Source organism: Notechis scutatus, chromosome 5 (genome assembly GCF_049901735.1).
Source record: "Notechis scutatus isolate UNSWTSFEM ecotype Mainland chromosome 5, rNotScu1.2, whole genome shotgun sequence".
Classification (NCBI taxonomy): domain Eukaryota; kingdom Metazoa; phylum Chordata; class Lepidosauria; order Squamata; family Elapidae; genus Notechis; species Notechis scutatus.
The window spans coordinates 57,986,801-58,008,409 of NC_142013.1; the positions used below are offsets into that span (position 1 = coordinate 57,986,801).

Consider the following 21,609-nt stretch of genomic DNA (forward strand, 5'->3'; position numbering starts at 1 on the left):
GTAGGTCATGTTAAAACCAAATTGTTCTTTATCTTTTTTGTAATGTGTTTGTATCTGCGCATAGGGCCACCATGGTATCTCTTTTCCTTGAATTTGTATTTGATTCCTACCCTTTAACTCTCCGGTTTGATGTAATAGATCTTTATATCTTACAATATTGTCAAAATCTAAAACGTTTGGATGTGTAACTGCCTCCATTGTAGATAACCACAGTGGGACCTTACAGTAATGTACTTTTTTTTTATCTTTTCCCAAATATTTAGTAACACATTCCTTATATAATGCCTTTGAAAGTACAAGTGGTGTTTACTCTTTCCATCCCACATAAATGCGTGCTATCCAAGTTGGAGATCAAAGCCCTCTTATGTTAAGATCCTTTTATTTATCAAATTAACCCAGTCTTTAAGCCAGGTTGCTAATGCAGCATAGTAGTATGTTTCAAAATCTGGAAGACCAAAGCCTCCTTTCTTTCTATCATCCTGTAATAATTTATATTTTATTCTGGGTTTTTTCCCTTGCCATATAAATTTGGATATATGTTTATTTAGTTCTTCAAAAAAGCTTTTTTTCCAACTTGATTGGCACCATCTGAAATAGGAACAAAAATTTTGGCAAAATATTCATTTTTACTATTGCAATACGGCCTTATAGAGATATTTGTTATTTAACCCAAATATCTAAATCTTTAAATATTTGGATTGTTAGTTTATCATAATTATCTTTTTTAATTGATGAGCACCTAGCTGTCAGCCATATCCCCAGATATTTTACTTTATTTACCACCTATATCCCTAATCTCTTTGTTAGTTCTTCCTTTTGTTCATTTGTACAGTTTTTTGTTATCACTTTTGTTTTTTCTTTATTAATTTTTAACCCTGCCACCTTTCCATATTGTTCTATTTCTTTCATCAAGATAGGTGTCGTTTCCAGGGGATCTTCCACTATAAAGGCCATATTGTCAGCAAATGCTTGAAGTTTGTACTCCTCTTTTTTAACTTTTAACCCCCTGATCTCTTGATTTTGTCGGATTTGTACCAGTAGTGTCTCTTCTGCTAATATATAAAGTAGGGGAGCCAAGGGGCATCCTTGTCTTACACCCTTATTTATCCTTATATAATATTTTTTTATAATATTTTAGTGTTTTCCCCATTTATTAATATTTTTGCACTTTGGGTATTATATATTATTTTAATGAATCCTAAAAAAATTTCACCAAATTTCATGCCTGTCAGTTGTTTCATAAGAAAATTCCAATTCAAATTGTCAAATGCCTTCTGAGCGTCTAAAAACATCAGTGCCATTGTTTTAGTTGTGTATACTTCATAGAATTCTAAAACATCCATAATTATTCTTGTATTTGTCTTCATTTGTCTATATGGCAGAAACCCATTCTGGTCAGTATGAATAATCCTACGTAATATTTTCTTTAATCTTTCCGCCAATTTTGTGGCCAAAACCTTGTAATCTATGTTTAAAAGTGATATTGGCCTATAATTTTGAAATTTTTGTGGGTCTGATTGCTCTTTGTGAATAAGGGTTATATATGCTTTGGTCCACGACTTTGGTATATTAGCACTATCCAAGGCTTCATTATATAGGTCTATCATTAATTCCTCCAATAACTCTTGAAACTCCTAATAGAATTCAGACGGAATTCCATCCGGGCCCAGGGTTTTATTTAGTTTTTGGGCTCCAATTACCTTTCTAATTTCTTCCGTGGATATTTTATTATTTAAAATACATTTCTCTTCATCCATAATTTCCGGTAAATTTTTTTCCTTCAAATATTGATTAATAAGTTCTTCTGGTACTTCTTCTTGATTGTATAGATTTGTAAAAAAGTCCTTGGTAATATCTTTCTTTTCCTTAGCCTGAGTACATACTATCCCTTAGCCTGAGTACATACTATCCCTTCTTGGAGAGCAACAATCGTTCTTTTTCCTTGTTTTTATTTTATTTTATGGGCTAACCATCTCCCTAGCTTATTTGCATTTTCAAAATAATTTTGTTTTACTGATTTAACTTTTCGGGCCAGGTCTTCCTGCGTACTTAAATTTATCTTATGTTTTACCAAATCTATTTCTTTACTAGTGTTTTGATTATTTGGATCAGTTTGTCTACTTACTTCTAAATCTTTAAGTTTCTCTCTCCACATATTTTGTTGTTGCATTTTTTCTTTATTATTTTTAATACTATAGCCAATAGTTAAACCTCTCACGTAAGCTTTTGTTGTATCCCAGAGATTTTGAAGGGACATATGCTCTCTCTTGTTTATTTCAAGAAATATTTTCAATTCTTTTTTCACCATTTCAATATATTCGTTATCTTTTAATATACTATTATTAGTCCATCTTCCAATCATTCTTTCCTATCCACTTAATTTGAATAGGGTTATGATCAGCCCATACATTTGGCAAAATCTCTATATTTTCAATGTTTTCCATTAAGTCTGGGTCCATCCAAATCTGATCTATTCTAGATCAAGAGTGATGGGGATTGGAAAAGAAAGTATATTGCTTTTTAGTTGGATATAGTTCTCTCCACACATCCTCCAAATTTAATTCCCTCACCATGTTATTAAAAGAAGATGGGAATAGTCTATTATTATTATTATTATTATTATTATTATTATTATTATTATTATTATTATTATTGTTGTTGTTGTTGTTGTTGTTGTTATTGTTGTTGTTATTGTTGTTGTTGAACTTTTATAGCCTTTGTCCTTGTCTGAAACAGCATTTAAATCTCCTACAATACATACATTTGTATATTCAGTTTCTGCTATCTTATGATGGAGTTTATTATAAAATTCTTTTTGATTTACATTTGGGGCATATACTGTAACTAACAAAGTCTTTTTCTGGTTTAATATTATTTCTATAAATAACATTCTTCCATCATCATCCTTATATACTTGTTTGTGTTGCAGCCAATCTTTTATATATACTACGATACCCCTTTTTCTTTGATTTGAAAGAGCCCAATACATTTTTCCCAAATTAGTATCCTTTAGGAGGTCTGCCTGTTTGTCTATGATGTGTACTTCTTGTATACAAGTTATGTCTGCATTTTGTTTTTTAAGTTTTTCAAATGACTGTTTTCTTTTTAATGTTGGGTTTAAACCATTGATATTAACTGAGAATAAGGTGATTTCTCTGTTCGTGTTACTGTCTGTGTAGAGCGTTTTTTGTTTCTTTCCTTGTTCTGGGTTCTCTTGTACTTGGTCTGTTGTCCTCATCTTCTCTAAGTTTCTGAGATTCTGACTGTGGTGCAAGTTCTTTCTCTTCAGAGAGTTGTTCTTCCTGACTTCTTGAATTTAAATCTTCTCCCCTTTCACGTTCTTCCTCAGGTCCCAGATATTGTTCGCGAAATTGATGTGCTTTCTCTATTGTATCAATTTTATATTTTTTATCCTGCCATGCTACTAGGAGCCCTTCTGGAGTGAGCCATCTGAACGATATACCATTCTTAATTAACTGAGATGACAAAAACTGCTAGCCCCTTCTTTGATCCCTAACTCTCCTAGGTATTTGCTTCAATGTTGCCACTTCATGATCTTTATATATCAGTGTCTCGCCTCTGGTCTTGCCGTATAACATATTTCGTATCGTCTTTCTCGCGAATCTGATGTGGATTTCTCGTCCGTGTCTCCGGGTGTAATGGGTATATACTCTGTAGACCTCATCGATGTAATTCTCAATTTCTTGTTTGTCTTTCTGTAGAGCTGTTGCTATCATATTTGCCATTATTTCATGTAAATCTTCCTTTTTATCTTCAACAACATTCTGAAATCTCAAATAAAATGATGCTTTTTCTAATTCTATATGCACCATGGAATCCCAAAGTTCACAATATAAGACTTTCCAATTTTGTTCCAATTCCTCTAATCTCTTTTCCACCACCTCAGTTCTTGCCTCTACTGTGCTTAATTTTTGTTCATTTTTTGTCATTGTCTCCTGCATGTTTCCGATTTTGCTATCCAAATTTTGTATCTCATTCTTCATTCCTCCTATTTCCGTTCTCATTTCTAATTTCATGTCTTCGTGATTCCTTGCTATCAGTTCAAGAGTTTTTACCATCATTTCCTGCATCATGGCAAGTGTTGACTGTACTGCCTGCAAACTTTGGCCGGAACTTGTCTTTTCCGCCAATAACATTACGTCAATCGATCTCTGTCCCAGAGGTGAAGATGTCACTGTTGTAGGTTTCTTCCCTGATTTTACATTTGTAGTTATTGTTGCCATTTTAACTATTTGTAAAAGCTCTCTCCAATCCACCATCAACTATTCTAGTAGAGTTATATTGTCTTCTCCTTTAAATACAGTATACGTATTTATACATATATTGTTAAATAAGAGTTTTCTATTATAGATAGTCCCAGACAGATCTTATTTCTATTTCTTAACTGGTCAAATATTCTAAGATTTAGAGAGTTAAATATTAATCCAATATATATTTAGTTAATCCACTATAAATACAAGTAAATAGATACCAGTATGCTTAACCAGAAAACACCAAACCTATATAATCACGTAATGTAAATAGTTAAAGCACCCAGCTCATTAATATTTTTAAATATATGAATTTATCTATTTCCTTAAGGATATATATTTAATCGAAGTAAGTAAGTCTAATTTCTTTTTTTTCCCCTTAGATTTCTTATATAGTACTTTTAAACAAAAATTGATTAGTACAATTTATCAGTAGAACAATAAGATGAAAATAATAATACTATATAATTATTCTTTGACCTTCTAATTCATATGCTTATAGAATCACTTTCTAACAATTATTCAATTAATCCAAAAAGTTCAATCAGTATTAAGCAATATTCTGTATACAAATTTCTAGCATATTTACCTCTATCAAATTAGTTTTCTACCAACGTCACTTAAATAGGTTTGTATCTTACCAATATCTATTAAATCAGATCCAGAGATTTTTTTTTTGTTAATTGTCTTACAACAGCTCTTAATTCAAAATGTCCTCATTCCAAGTTGCACAGTCACTTTGTCCGTTTGTGTATTTTCTTGTTGCTCTTTTGTTCTTTTATTCCCACACAGTCACAGTTTCAGTTATGAACCTTAAATAAATCTTTCTTATTTTGTTGTCAGGATTGTCTATTAATATTTATCAAATTAAAGTTTCTTTTCCCCAGTCCTTTCTTCCAATCTTTCAATGCGCCAAAAGTTCATTCCCAAGTTTTACACTAATTGTCCTTTCGTTTTCCTATACCACTTAATCACTTTCACTTCTTTTTCTTTCTTTCCCCACTTCTCAAATAAACGGACAAATAGTTCACTTCTCCGCTCGCAAAGCAAATGTTATTATCTCACCCTTCGTCTCCTCAGGTTTCACGGTTCCATTAGTCAGCATAAATCTCTGCCGTTGTTTCAGTCAGCGCTCCTGTCAAAAACTCAGCCGCTTCACCATACCACTCAATTCGGAGCTTCCTTTACAGTACACACCAATATTCTGAAAATCTTCTTTAAATACGCCTTTCCAGTGCTCAGCCTGCTGTTTCCTTCTTTTCGCTTCTTTTAATCGGCTGGGCTGCTGCGTCTCTGGTTCCGATCGTCACAGTTGTCATGATCTCCCTCTTCTGCTGTTGGTTTTCAGGGGGTTCTTCTTCCAGTCTCTGGGATCATGGCACCTCCCCAAGACCTCCGTGTCTTCCCCTTTCTTTTGCCTAACCCTCTGGGGTCCGGCACGCTCCAAAAAGCCACTAACTAGTGAAAATCGGAATCTTTCAGAGCGGCGATCCGCTCCTCAGCTCCGCACCGACACAGCGCCCAACTGGAAGTCCTCCAATTGTTAACAATTCTAAATTGTTTTACAGGATGGATGCAGCTGCTGGAGACACAGTAGCCTTGGCAAATGGCAAGAAGTCTAAAGTCATTGGAAGAGGCAGTGTGCAAATTCCATATTTGGAAACAAAGTTTAATGATTTTTATGCATGCCAGAAATGGAGCATAATTTGCTGAGTGTCCCTAGTTTAGACAAGCAAGATTTGAGTCCACATTTATAAATGGGCAGTGTCTTATAAAGAAAAATGGAATTGTATGTGCAAAGGGCATAAATATGTTACAGGGACAAAAAGTTCAATGTGCACAAACATTTGGCAACGTGGCAAAACATGGTTCATGTGTTCAACTTTTACACAGAAAGCTTGGGCATACCAGCTTCCGAATTTTGCAGAAGATGGGCCAATTTACAGAAAGTTTAAATTTAAAGGGATGTAAGGCGTATTTGGATTGTGCAGTATGCAAAACATTAAAGTCCAAGGCATTCCCAGTAAGCAAGAGTAGCACAAGGCAAAGAGCTCTAGAGCTGGTACATGCAGATTTGGTGGGCCCAATGCAAGCCAGTTTGGGAGGAGCTAAGTATGCACTTGTCATTGTGGATGACTGTAACAGGTTTGGGTTCTGCTATTTACTAAAGAGTAAAACAGGTGCTACAGAAATTTAAGCAATGGGTAAGCTTTGTAGAAAGAAGGTATAAACAACAGTTATGTCAGCTGCAAACTGACAGAGGTTCAGAATTCATGTCAATGAATTTTCAGCAGTGGTTGGCACAGTTAGGAATAAAACACAGATGCATAAATCTTTACACAGCAACTGAGAATGGTGTTGCTGAGAGATGGAGTCTTGCAAACCATGAAGGACTCACTGCTAGTGAATTCTGCTCTAAGCAGGTCATATTGGGGTGAAGTCATATTGACTGCTAATTATTTAGTTAATAGGTTGTGGAGTTCCTCCATTAATGATACTCCATATGCAGTGCTATATGGGAGAAAACCATCTCAAGCACATTTAAGGGTGTTTGGAAGCAATGCTTTGGTGCATATTCCAAAAGCAATCAGAAGAAAGGGGCAACCAAAGGCTAGAAAGCTCAGTTTGTGGGCTATGAGCCAGGTACAAAGACTTACTGTTTTAGCAATGGGAGCAAAATAGTAGTGTTTAAAAGGTCTGCAAGCTTTGCAGAGCAAAATTGGAACAGAATTGATGCAAATTTGTGAAATGAATCACTTAATGACGGTGATCCACTTAGTGACAGTGTCAGTGTTCAGGGAGGAGAAGCTGAACAAGATATGAAGCAGGAGAGGATTGATACACAGGAGCAGTCAATGCCATGCAGGTCAGAGTGATGGAACAAGGGGATTCCACCTGACAGGTATTCTGCTAGTGAAATTAAAGTGTATAATGTATGATATGAGCCAAGGAACTACAAAGAAGTATTGACATTACCTAAAATTGAACAAGTAATGTGGAAAGAAGCCATGGACAAGGAAATTAAATCCATAGGAGAACATGAAGTATTCACATCTATTACTTTGTCACAGGGTAGCAAAACTGTAGGATGCAAGTGAGTATACAAGAAAAAGGTACAGCTCAATAATGAGGTACAATATAAAGCAAGGTTAGTGGTAAAGGGGGTTTCACAGATGAAAAATATGCACTATGATGAGGTATTCACACCAATTGTAAAGAGTGAGAGCATCAGGCTGGCACTAGCATTGGCAGCGGCACATGGCCATAAAGTTTGGCATTTTGACATAACCACTGCATTTCTCAATGCAGAATTAGAGGGAAAAAATACACGGTTCAAGCACCAAGGTATGAAAGTAAAAAGCCTAGCACAGTATATAAATTGGACAAGCCATTTATGGGCTGAAGCAGTCAGCCAGGAATTGGAATATCTGTTTAGATACTGCATTGATGGGTCTTGGGTTCAAGAGTTGCAAGGCTGATGGTTGCATATACACTGGAAAGTTAAAAGGTGGGGATCAACGCAATTGCATTGGATAGGTATAAAAAGGAATTCTCCAATATTTGGAGGGAACTGTGAATGTGGGTCTTCAAATACAGGTATCTGAAGAATAGTCAAGGTAATTGAATTTATGTCTATTCCAGTTATGAAGGGAGGAGTGTCAGAGTATATTCATGAACTGGAATAGAGCATGGTAACAAGGTCAGCTGATGAATAGGCATCACAACTAAGTCAGCCAATGAGGACTGTTTGGAAACTGAAACTAGAAGTAACCTAGGCATGGCTCTATATTAAGCTCTGCAGCTCTGCAGCTCTGTTAAGCTCTGAGTCTGTCTATTGAAAATGTAACTGCTTCTCTCCTCTGCTGTGTGTCTTGCTTGTTTGCTGAACTAAAATGAAACTGATGTCTGTTTCTCTACTGAAGTTGAGTTGCTGTTCTGTTCTGAATCTATAACATGTCTGCTTCTGTTTGAGTTTGCTCCATGTTGGAGAAATCTACAACTGGTATTGTAAAAAAATTTTATGTTTATAAAGAAGTTAAATGAAGCTTCAGTCATCTGTGTTTATTTTTCTGGTGCTGAATTTATGCTGCAATACTCTGAACAAAATCACAAAGATGGAAAATATAAAATGCTTAACAATATAGTGCCAGGTAATGGGCCCCTCAGCTGAGATGGTATTCAGTACGCTACTGTGAAATTGCTGAGGATCTTTCAGAGTACTAATGGTGTTTATGGCATGGATAGATTAAAGCCCTTGGGACACTGAGTTGCTCAGGTTGCAATACAGAATTACAGTTCAAGGGAGTCTTTGCTTGCCAATGGTAACTTAAGTCACCAAGTGCTGGCTGTGCGAATTTACAACTGCAGTTCCAACAGTCCTAGTTAGCATGGTTAGGAGATTAGCATCTCTTTTCAAAATGTTGCAGATTAAAAATTACAAAACTTAATGATTGGTATTTTTACATTTTTTAAACGATTACTTACTCTAATGGTGAAAGTCCTTCCCCCAACTCTGTCACGAGCTTCTAAAACCACCACATTAAGTCCAGATTCAAACAACAATTTAGCTGCTGACATGCCTAAAACAAAGATGAATTCATTTTAATTATTATTTGTTTTACTGTCAAGAATATCACCTGAAATATTTCTTAGCAGATAAGCAGTACTTTCAAATGTAATATATCACTAATGTCCAATCTGTGGTAAGCTGAATACATAACAGTGTTTTCCTTATACATTTCATTTTTTTAACCTTTTCAACAGAAATATTTTTACTCTGTTTTTAAAGACAGGTAGTCCTTGTATAGTGACTACTGGAACTGGCAAATTAATTGTTAAGCAAAACAATTGCTAAGTGAAAGATTACAATTTTACAATTTTACTTCAATTTTCCTACGCTTTACAGATTTGCAAAGATCATAAATGCAAGGACTGTTCACAAACTTGTATTTTCATCTTGGTTGTAACTGAATGGTCACTAAATGTATCAGTCGATGCCTGTGCAGTGCATTAAATCTGCATACATGTGAAAATTTTATTAAAGTATGCATTTATTTAATCAATTTATCTATTCTCGGCAATTTTCAGGCATTAAAATAGCAATAAATATATTTTAGTTTAACAACAAAATGTTGATAACCAATATCATACATACACACACACACACACACACACACACAGAGAGAGAGAGAGAGAGAGAGAGAGAGAGAGAGAAATATACACACATACACAGAGAAAGATACACACAAGTCGCTCTAAATCTACAGTTAGTCCCCAAGGTAAAAGCCTAATTCTAAATAAGTATTAGGAAAAAAATCAATTGTTGAATGAATTCTGACAATTAATTCAAAACAATTATTAAATAGTCCTTGATCAACATTAAAGCCATGTTATCTGTGATCAAGTCCTCAAGGTTATTCTAACTTTTGGATGGCTTGAGCAAAGTATTATCTGTGTAAGAGGTAAGATCCATGCTGAATGAATTAGTTTCTACTGTAGAATACAGACATTTAAAAACTTAGTAGGTAATTTGTACTCAGAGTTACATTCCTGAATATTCATCTTGTGTTTCTACTACAACTGGAAGTTCCTTTTCACACGTACCATTTCTAAGTCAAATATCCTCATCCTATACCTTTCCATATGATTATATTTAGGTATTTTATTATATTCTTCCATTTCTAGTGCATCTGTTCATTCTGAATGAGTTGTATCCTTTAATTGTTTTCCAATTACGTTATCACTAGGTCTCAGTTATATTTAATATATCATATTTTTCTTCAACACTTCAACATTTTAATTTCAATATTATAAGCATTAGCATATAGACAACAACGTTGATGAACCTTATGAATCAAGTTCTTCCTAATTTTCATTGAGTGATATAATATCAGACTAAAGTTTCCAAACTGTTCCTAGCAGCTGTTCAACAATTGTGTGCAGTAGTTGCTGAAAGTCAATCTGTTTGAAACTAAAGTCAGAATCTGTGAAAAATGGTGTCATGTACAAAATCAAAGTAAAAAAAATATTCGTTTATATTGCATTTTGTAGCATACCCAGAGTGAATAATTTCTCTTACATAAATACATTTGGGGATTTGTCATTGCTTTATTTTAAATATTGGATGTAAATTATAAATGTAATGTGCTTCACGAGCAAGGCAACCTGCTATATAAAATTAGAGGTCCTATTGCAACCCGTCAGGGTTCCGGTGATTGCCCTAATTAATGGCAACTCAAAAGCAGGCATAGGAATGTTTTATGAGTTAACAACCCTTTTCCTCAAATTTATTCATATTAATTAAAGAATAGATTTATATATTTGGTCTATATGTAGAATTTATATAGAATTCTATATGTACAATTTATTCTACATATATATGATATATGCAGAATAAATTGGAACATCCCAATATTATCCAAAGTAGCCAAGGCTTAATTAAGAACATCCTATCTCCTTGATATATGAAATTTCAAATACTCAGTCAGTATGGCAGGCATGAGATTGCAAGAAAAAATAAATAAAGGAAATTCCCACTAGATTTCAACCAATTTTAAGCATTAATAACAATAAACTTAACTATCATTTCTAAAAAAAAAAAAAAGGAAGTACCTTGATTTGCCAAGGGAAGAATGTTATGCTTCATTTATTCAGACAATCATTTATTAATTAGCAAGATAAACAAGAGCTGAAAAAACCTCATGAATAGGAATCACACTTTACTACTATGATAGATGATTGTCAGGCATTCAAACATTAGACGATTAAAGCGGTTGCCTGGCTGAGTAATAAGTACTCGAAAAATCTCTTGTAGCATTTTCTTTTTAGTGTACTTCTAGGCCACAACTGTTGCTTAATATTTTACTTTTGTACTTCTTGATTATCTCAAAGCACAGTAAATTGCAGTACAAACTGGCCATCAATATATCTGTTACATTGAAGGTTTACCATAGCAATATACAAATTTGCTGTGATTTGCTTACACTGCTTCACTAACGGGAAATCTAATTACTTCTGTGCTCCACTGAGAAATGACATTTGGCAATAGCTTTCAGCTCTCATTAGTCAAATATAAATATCTGTGCAGACAAGTTAATGCAGAGCTGCCAAAATAAACCAGATAACATTTCTTCTATACCCTCAGGGATAAATATTCCAGCTCATGATTTCCTTTCCCAATATACAGTTGACTTTTAATGCTATTTAGCTAACAAGAAATAGCAACTGAAGTGTACTTTTAGGTTTTCCCCCCCAATATTTCTTCAAACATAAGCCCAATTCTCAAAATCTTTCTGTTCTCAGAATTATAATTCCCAAGATCATATTTCCATGAGGACATAAGGAAGGTAAAAAGAACATAATGATTGTCTGCAGAACCGTTGTGTAATACAGATAGACCATGTTTACTGACTGCCTCATGCAATAATCATTTGAAGTTATGATGGTGCCCAAAAATAACTTCACAACCAAGGCATGCATTTGCAAGCTCCACAGAGACTCTTTCTCAATCATGTGTTCACCATTACAATCAATACATGTTGTCCTGGGCTTCGTCCATTTTTTTCCTTCTCCCAGTACAAAGAGATTGCTTAAACAAATAATCTCTTCCCGAACTCCTTTTCTACAGTATGCTTCCCTGAAAAGTGTCGGCCACAAGTTTACAAGCTCAATTCCATTTCCCAGCTGCTGCCTTTAACTGACAAAACTTTAATCACTTTCATACCTTCCACTTTTGTTTGCCTCCTAAGCTGCTCAGGGCTCCAAATGCATTAAACAAACTGCAGATGCTAGTGCATCCAGGGGTGGGATTTAAATTTCTTAACAACTGGTTCTGTGGGCGTGGCCTAATTCGTGCGTGTGGCTTGCTGGTCATGTGACTGGGTGGGTGTGGCTTGCTGACTGGGCAGGGTTTGGTGTTGATGTGACTGGCTGGCTGTGGCTCGATGGTCATGTGACTGGATGGATGTGGCTAGTGGGTCATGTGATTGGGGTAGGCGTGGCTAGGTGGCCATGTGACTGGCAAACCAAATATAAGTGGTCCTCACTTAATGGCCAGTTGCTTAGCAAGTGTTTTGATTTACAACTGACCTCCCCAGAGCTATTTGACCTGTTTTTGGAGTTTTGACAGCCATGCACGCACACACACACACACACACGTATGACCAGTTACAATATCCTACACAGTCTTGTGACTAAGATTTTCTATGTTTTTTGCCAGTTTCCAACAATTCCTTCTGGTTTCCGATTAAAAATGCCCATTGGGGAAAATGGACTTGTTTAACAACCACAGTGTTTGCTTAATGACCACAAGGTTCACTTAATGACCATGGTATTTGCTTAACCCGGGGTCTGCAACCTTAAACAATCAAAGAGCCATTTTTCTATTTTCTTTTAAACAGGTATCTCTCTCTCTCTCTCTTTCTTTCTTTCTCCCTCTCTCCTTCTCATCTCTCTCTCTGTGTCTCTTGCCTCTCTCTCTTTTCCCTCCCTCCCTGTCTCTCTCTCTGTGTGTCTGTGTGTGTGTTGTCTCTCTCTGTGTTGTGCTTTTTTTTTAGATGCACAGAAGCATTTGACAATGCGAATTGGCAATTTATGTTGGCACAAATGGAAGAGATGGGCTTTGGGGAAAGGTTTGTCAAAATGATTGAGGCAATATATTATAAACAATCAGCAAAAATAATGATAAATGGGGACTTGACTGGGAATATTAATATTAAGAAAGGAACTAGACAAGGATGCCCCCTGTTGCCACTGTTATTTTCACTGACTTTGGAAGTATTAAATAGAAAAAACAAGGAAATCAAGGGTATGAAGATAAAAAATAGGAGTACAAATTACAGCCTTTTGCAGGAGGATAACTATTATAGACTAAAACAGCAGATTGCGACAGACCTAGAAAAATGGAAAAATTTACAACTATCTTTGATAGGGAGAATATCAACAATTAAAATGAATATTCTACCAAGAGTACTATCCTTATTCCAGACAATTCCAATAAAGTTGGGGAAACAATATTTTAAGGATTTAAATAAAATGATATTGAACTATAGATAGCAATGAAAAAAACAAGGATTAAATTAAAATTGTTACAAGATGCAAGAATGAGAGGAGGTTTCGGACTACCCAGCTGGGAACTATACTATCAGGCCATGGTATTGATGTGAATGAAATAATGGATTGTTTTAAGGAATACTAGGCTGTTAACAATGGAGGAGAACGATCTACAATTGGGTTGGTATGCATTTTTATGGTATAAGAAAAACCAGGCACATGGTTACTTTCAAAGACATTATGTGCGAGATGCCTTACTGTCAATATCGGAGAAAATAAGGGAACAACACTATTTGAAAAGACCAGTCTGGTTATCAACAATGGAGGCATTTATATATCCAAATGTTTTTAATGTGGGACATATTGTTATATACAATGATGTTTTAAATGAAAAGGGTGAACTCAAAATAAAACAAGAACTAGATGAGCAAGGGATTGAAATGAATTGGTATTCATATATGCAAATACATTCTAGATATGAGAAAGATGTTAAAATAGATGGGTTTTATAATGAATCGACTGAATTCGATAAAATTTTAACAGAAAATGAAGAGAAGATGATTAAAAAAATTGTATGATTATTTACTAGGAGTGAAGCTAGAAGAAGAACAAGTTAAGGAAATGATGATAGCCTGGGAAATTTTTTTGGACATGGGATAGATTTGGATAAATGGCAGAAATTATGGAATAGAAATTATAAATTAACGATGTCAGCAGCCTGTAAAGAGAACTTGTATAAGATGTTTTATAGGTGGCACCTTCCCCCCGGCAAGATTGGCAAAGATGTTTAAAGACAAATCAGCGAAATGTTGGAAATGTCATCAAATACCCGGATCATATGTGGTGAACATGCACAGAAGCTAAAAGATATTGGACTAAAATACACACATGGTTGGAAAAGATGGTAAAACAACATATAGATTTAAAGCCTGAGATATTTATTGGGGATTTTTCCTGTAGCAAAGAAATAACATATTTGATTATACATGTATTAACAGCAGTTAGAATTGTATTCGCCCAAAATTGGAAAAATGAGAAAGTTCCGATGAAGGAGGAGGTGATTACGAAAATATTGGAATGTGCAGAAATGAGTAAGTTAACACTAGCAATTAGAGAGCAAGAAGAAAGAGAATATTATAAGATTTGGGATCTATTCTATGGATGGTTTTCAATGAGGAAATACATTGCAGGTAGTCCTTGCTGAACAGCCACTATTAGAACCAATAAAGTGGTCACTAAGCAACATAGTTGTTAAGGGAAAATTACATCACCATGATTTTAAGTCCACCTTCCATTGTGCTTGTCACAAGTGAAAATGCATGCTATTTGAAGTACACAAATAGCAATCACATGACTGAGGAACTCTGTGACAGTCATAAATGGGAAGATTGGTTGTAATGTTACTTTTTAGCACCATTGTAATTTCAAATGACAAGACGGTTATTAAACAAGTACTATCTATCTCAGTGCTGGCTAATCTTTTTGGGCTCCTGTGCCAAAAATTGTGCATGCACTTGCATGCTTGCGCTCGCATGCCAGCACCCAGAAGGCAATGCACACACACTCCACGCCCCCTATGCATGCATGCGCAATCCCCACCTCCCCCAGCCATCCCCTGCCGCCCCCTTTCCTGCACTGCGCCTCACAGCTGATTTTTGGCTGGTTTGAGGCCTTTTTCGGCCTCCCAGAGGCTTCGGTAAGGTTTCTGCAGGCTTTGCAGGCCAAAAACTAGTCCCCTTTCATCACTTCCAGTATTTTAGGAAAAACGGGAAGTGACAAAACTTCCTCAAGCCTTTGGGAGATTGAAAAAGGCCTCAAACCCCCCGAAAATCAGCTATGAGGTGTGCGCATGCGCAATGAGGTAAGTTTGCCTGCAGCTCGCATGCAGGCAGAAATGCCTCTGCATGCCACCTGTGGCATGCATGCCATAGGTTCACCATCACGGATCTATATTGAAATATATTGTTAAAGCTAAACTAAACTATAATCATATGCTTTCTGCAAATATCAGTTTCCTTCCAGAGAGTATTTTCTTAGTTTACCTAAGGTCAAACGGGTTTGGTATGAGATGAACATACATAAGATTCCAGTTATAAACACTTAACTGTCCACTTTAAGCCTATTTATTTAAGTCTTGGGTGCAGATTTTGCTGGAGTACATCCAATATTTGACACATTGGCTCTTGAAATCATGCCAAAAATCTCCCAAGCAAAAACATTTATTTTCCTATGCTATGGACAGAAGCAAAATCTTTTCCTAAAACTATCCTGAGAACCATTGATCAGTATTGCTCATACTAATGGGCAACTATCAGACAAATGCAAATGTGTTCCTTATCATCATTACCAGGCATATCGATACTTCCTGGAATAAAAATAATTATGTTGCTCCTTAAGCATTTTGCCTTTAATAAAGAAAAAGGCAGGAAGCACTTTTATTTCTCACTGTCACTAGCAAATCTGAGTACCGTATTTGCCGGCGTATAAGACGACTTTTTTGCCCTGAAAAACATGCCTCCAATTGGGGGGGTCGTCTTATATGCCGGGTGCTTATACGCCGGCAAATAGTAATTGGGAAGCACTGCGGCTGCCCATGGCTGAGGCACTTTGCACCGTGGAAGCGAATCCCGTGAAGCCAAAGGAGCAGCCAGCCTTCTCCCAGCTCCCAAGGAAACAAGGCTCGCACCGCCCGAGCTCCGCTGAGGTATCCGGCTGGGGCTGTCAGGAGTTGTTACCGCTGGCGCGCTCCGCACGGCTCCAGTCCCGCATTGCCTCGGGAAGGAAAGGCAAAACCAGGAGCCGCTGCTGCCATTGCAAAGCGCCGCCGCGGCTCTTTTGCCTTTCCTTCCCGAGGCAACGCTGGGACTGGAGCGCGCGAGCCGCGCCAGCGGTAACAACAACTGACAGCCCCAGCCGGATACCTCAGCGGAGCCCGGGCGGTGCGAGCCTCGTTTCCTTGGGAGCTGGGAGAAGGCTGGCTGCTCCTTTCGGCTTCACGGGATTCGTTTCCACGGTGCACAAAAGTGCCTCAAAAAAAAAAAAGTGCAAAAGTGGAAGGCGTGCGGAAGAGGGGGCGAGTATATAACAAACTATATTTTGAGTGGAAATGTTGGGGGTCGTCTTATACGCCGGGTCGCCTTATACGCCGGCATATACAGTAGTTACTTGCCTTGACAGCAGGGTGCCTTATAGCAATAGGGTTCATTTGGAATATCAAAGTCATTTTCATCAAATGAGAATGACTATCAATTATAATTATGAGCACAGATGAAAGTTCATGTATCTGAGATTGATTGAGAAAGATATGAATTCAATGTTCTTTTTGATGTTTCCAACCTCTAGTGCACAGAAATGATCACAGCATCTTCACTATTATTAAAATTGTCTATGATTGAACTCAGATCCCTCTTCACTAGCATTAATCAAAAACTAATTTCATTAAAACCTTCTCTTTCTGAGACAAGGACTTGTTCTTTGGCTATTAAGTGCAGAGAGAGAACTAAGGGAATGTGATTAGGATATATATAAGGAGTTCTTCAACAGTAATAAAAATGAAATTTGCTTTTTTTATCTTTCCTCTCCTTAACATTGTAACATTGACTTGTGCTAACCGTGCTCCTAAGAACAATGGAGACTCAAAACTATTGTCCAACTTGATTCGTCCTATGAGTGTATCCTATGGAATACACTTATGAAATGACAGATTTAATTTAATATCCAATTAGAAAACACACAATCATTTCAATTAATTAATTTTATTAAGAATACTGGTATGTCAAAGGAACAATGTGGAGAAACTGAGGTTCCATTGTCATTTCAGCTACAAACTATATTTTCTCTTCATCTGCAATAGCCTTATTAGGCTGTTATAGAGACTATGAAGTAAATGCATGAGAACTGGGAAGTATTTGAGCCATGAAAAGGCACCACATACTAAATGCAATCCCACTTGTTATTAATAGAGATGATCCTTTTTTCTAATACAACTTTCTTAGCTTTTAAAATATGCAATACTGGGATATAGGGATGATTTTTGTATTAATATAGCACCTAAGCCAACTGCAGTTTCCTTCAATGAACTGATACACATGAGGAAAAGTAAGTGAAACTTCTCCCTATCTTGGGGATATCTGAAATAGTATTAATTTTCCTGATTTTAATCTGCAGATGTTTGAGTTGACTTTAGAAAAGGCCAAGAAAGAAAGAAAAAATGCTGATGCATGCTGGATCTTTGAGAAAGTCAAAAATTTACAAAAAGAACTCAATACATGTTTCACTGATTCTAGAAGTGTAGGGCAGTTGATGGGGTCAACAGTATCAAACTGTGGGATGTGCTTAACAAACTCTCACTGTATTCATGCAAAATTTATACTCAGGTCAGGAAGCTACCCTTAGGACAGAGAATGGTGAAATAGACTGCAGGTTGACAAAGGAGTGAGACAAAGCTATATATTTTCCTTGCTTAGTCAACATATACTATATGATGAATGTGTATTAAGGGAAACTGGATTGGAACAAGATGAGTAGGATTTTAAAACTGAAGGAAAAAACATTAATAACTTAAAGAGTATTGACATTTTTCAAGTTTGGTGTTTGAGAAGACTTCTGGAAATATCGTGGATAGCTAAGAAAACAAATGGATTAATGACCAACTTAGTCCAGAGTTTCACTAGATACACAAATGACCAGGGTCAAATTACCATACTCTGGAAATAGTGTGCAAAAATCTAGCTCTTAGAAAAGGCAGAAGAAGAAAAAAGAGGACACACAACAGCAAGGTGGATAGACTTAGATACAGTGGTGCTGGGTGCTGGAAGACCTCAAGCACAAGGTTATGACAGAACATTATGGGGGGAGGGAATCTATTGATGTGGTCATTAAGACTGATTTGATGGCACATAATAATTTAGGCAAATGCCATTTTTTAATATAAATTAATCTGTGATTGATTTTCAGTATTATTAAAGATATTACAGCTTTACTCTTTGTTCTTACACAATACATTGTTCTAGCTACACCAGTGTTGGGGAAAGTTTAATTTTTTAAAAAGATAACATTTACATTTTAATAGTCATTTAGAAATAAAATTTCTGAGTATACCTTTCTAAACAACTGTCAGTTATTTATTTAGTATTAAGAGCATATTTTTTTAAAAGAATACTTTTCCTTAAACATGTACAATGGCAAAATAAAAATTATTGAACTTTTTGGGTGGGAGGGACAAAACTCTAAATATGAAGTGGGTGGGTTGATACAAGTAATCCTTTTTGATGGATGGATGGATGGAAGGAAGGAAGGAAGGAAGTCTATATCATGAGTATATCTCACTGGTTTTTAATAAATAACTAAGGTAAAAAACAAATAAAATAGAAATTCATTTCACTTGTTTGAACAGTTCTTTGATAAAAACTTTCAAAGCACTGCAAGAGAAAACAAATATTTAAATAACTCACAAAGTCTGAATGGCATATGGATTTTTCTTTGTTGCAACTATGGTTTTTGAATATTTTTTAATTCAAGGCCTGAGATTACTCAGGTCTGACAGTACATTTCTAAATGACATTTGTAATTCTCCTGAATGTTTCATGCATATAGTCAAAGGAACAACTCCAGAAGAGCATAGGATGTATTACATGAATTTGTAGAAAGAGATCTGGTAATGAAATACATGTTAGCAAACATATTTTGTAATATATTCTACATCAAATTGCAGGAATGAGTTTTATATATGCTATTTCTTAGATAAAGAGAAAACAAGCTTCATAGCTTTCCTGGAAAAAATGTACCAAGACAATATATTTAAGATATGTAAGAGTCCAAGAGTCCAAGGTAAAAGATAAATGAAATCAAACGGCCCAGTAGGCAATTCACACTTCGTATTATCTCAATCTGAAAGAACTTTGGCAGTCTCCCCCCTCCCCCTCCTTTTCTGGCAACTTTCTGTTTTCTTTCCCCCTTTCTGTTTTCTGGCAAGGTTTCAGAAACCGTTTGCCCTTGCTTCCACTCTAGGGTTGAAAGAGGGTGCCTAGCCTAGGTCACCCCGGCTGGCTTTGTGCTCAAAGTGGGAGTGAAGCTCGCGGTCTCCCAATTAACCACCACACCAAACCGTCTCTGAACCTCGCCAATCCAGCAGAAGAAAATCCTGTCCCTGCGATCTCCTCCTGAAATCTATCCTCCGTTGTCATCCTGACCAGAATTTAAAGCAAAAAAAACAAAAAACACGTAACGAAAGACAAGCGAGCGCCTGTGGTCGCCTGAGCCCCTCGTCCAAATTGACTGAGAAGTTTGCCGCCTGTTGAGACAGGGAGCGAGAGGGCGCCGGGGTCAGCAGAGAAGGTGCCGCGGAAGCTCACTGACCTGAGATGCCTCCCCCAACCACGACCACGTCGTAGCTCATAGTTGCGCTCTCGGCGGGGACGACTGCCGTGTCTTCCATGCCGTTGGGCTAACTTTGCCGTTAGTTTTGGGCGTCCGACGACGAAGGTGCCACTTTCTCACTGGCCAGTTGAGCGCTGCAGCAGCACATTTCCCAGCTGAGTCTCCTACTGAGACGGCCCACCTTGCCCCGCCAATCACCTCAGTTAGAGATTAGGAAGCTGGCTGCGGAGACAAACCAGCCGAAGCAAGGGGTGGAACGGGAGGAGAAGTGCGCAGGTCGGAAAGGGCGGGTTGCGTACAGTCGAGAGCCGGGAGCAGAAGAAAGTGATGATGCCCAGATTCATCGTGTCGAAGGCGGCCTTGCTTCTTCCTGTTCGCATTGGGCAGGTGATGGCAGTGGGCAGGTCGCCTGGGTAAAACGGACTGCGTGGGAATTCATTGTTCCGTCTTGAATCTTCGAGATCACCTCTGCCGAATGGCTTGATGAAATGGGTCAAGGCATTGGGAATCCCTGGGTGGCTGTAAAAACCAGACAAATCCCAGGATAGTTCAGCAATGAGCTATTAATATATGTGGAAGCTTAATTTTGGTGCCAGACTTCTTATGTTTATGATTTTAATAGGTATATGTATTACGTGTTATTATTGATGATGTTTTAATTATTGATCAGGTTCAGCATAAGACAGGCAGCTGTATGAAGGTTTTTAATAAAATAAAAATAAATAAAATAATAAAATAAAATGAACTGGATATTATTATCATAATGACCACTTCATGAGGCAGCTTCTTCTGGGCACATTTTGGTATGGCAGCTCCTACTGAGAAATGCATGAAATTGAATTGAAATTGGACTCAAAGAATCAAGGGGAAATTCATATTTGAAGTAAGAAATTTTTCATTTGCTTAAACTAAAACTAAAAATATTAATAAATTTTAACCAGCTAATCAGAGGGGTTTTAAAAAATATTTTTAGTAGAGAAAAGGAAGGTAATTAAAGAGAGTTGTTTTAATTTCGTTAAGAATTGACTTCAGTCAAAATGCATGGTATTTGAAAGCAGCTAGGGCATCACTTGCTGACTTGAATATAATGGTTCTTGGCATGTGGCATTTAAAAAGATGAACTGTATTTGATGATCACTAAATTATAGTAGCAGCTCTATTGTTCTGGTTTATTGAAGTTCCTGACAATTATTCCTTCTGGCTGTCCTTTGAAAAGGCCAGCATGAACTGTTTGCAAAACTGCTACCCTTCCATTTGGTTAAGCTTGGTGACTGCTGGCTTTTTGCTTCAGCAACAAGGCAGAATAGAATTCAAATGAAATTTAAAAAAAAAAAAAAAAACCACCACCCAAAGAGCAGTTCACATTTTCCCTCAAAGGGAATGACCTTTGGCCATTTGATTCAGAAACTTTCCAGATTAAGAAGATTGCTATGTAATGAACTATCAGTAAGACTGGACTGCATGTTACTGTTTGTCCTGATAAGTTTTGAAAGCTGCACATCATCCTTGCTTGGTATTCAGTGTTTTGTCATCATGCACCAGTTCCTGGAGTAAAGAGACAGAGATAATCATGGTGACTGGCTCATAGATCTGGATATTTTAAATAATAGCTGTCCCATAGTTCAAGTATTCATCTGGGGCTCTGATGGAGGCTAACTACCTAACAGCAGTTTTCAAGATCATGATCTGATTGGAAAAATGCAGTCAACAGATCTTTCATCCTAAGAAATGCCAGTTTTATATATGGAGTCTTCTTAGATATACTATAATTCTGGATTATACTGACTAGTGCCAAGCAAAATTAAATTACTTAAGCATTTTTGTTTTTGAGTTACTGGCTTGATTGTATTATGTTGGTTCCATCAACGTACTTGATTTGATCTTAATGTTATGTATACTTAATAACTTT

General features: G+C 36.6%; 1 protein-coding gene across 1 annotated transcript in view; it reads right to left on the reverse strand.

Annotated features, from left to right (window-relative positions):
* Positions 1-19,967, reverse strand: part of LOC113416271 (amine oxidase [flavin-containing] A-like) — a 64,074-nt gene extending 44,107 nt beyond the window's left edge. The window contains exons 1-2 of the mRNA XM_026674044.2: positions 19,680-19,967; positions 8,757-8,851 (exon numbers count right to left, since the gene is read on the reverse strand). Of these exons, the coding sequence (XP_026529829.2) occupies positions 8,757-8,851; positions 19,680-19,758 (174 nt within the window). The 5' untranslated portion in view covers positions 19,759-19,967. The remainder of the gene's footprint in view (positions 1-8,756; positions 8,852-19,679) is intronic.
* Positions 19,968-21,609: the final 1,642 nt, after the last annotated feature.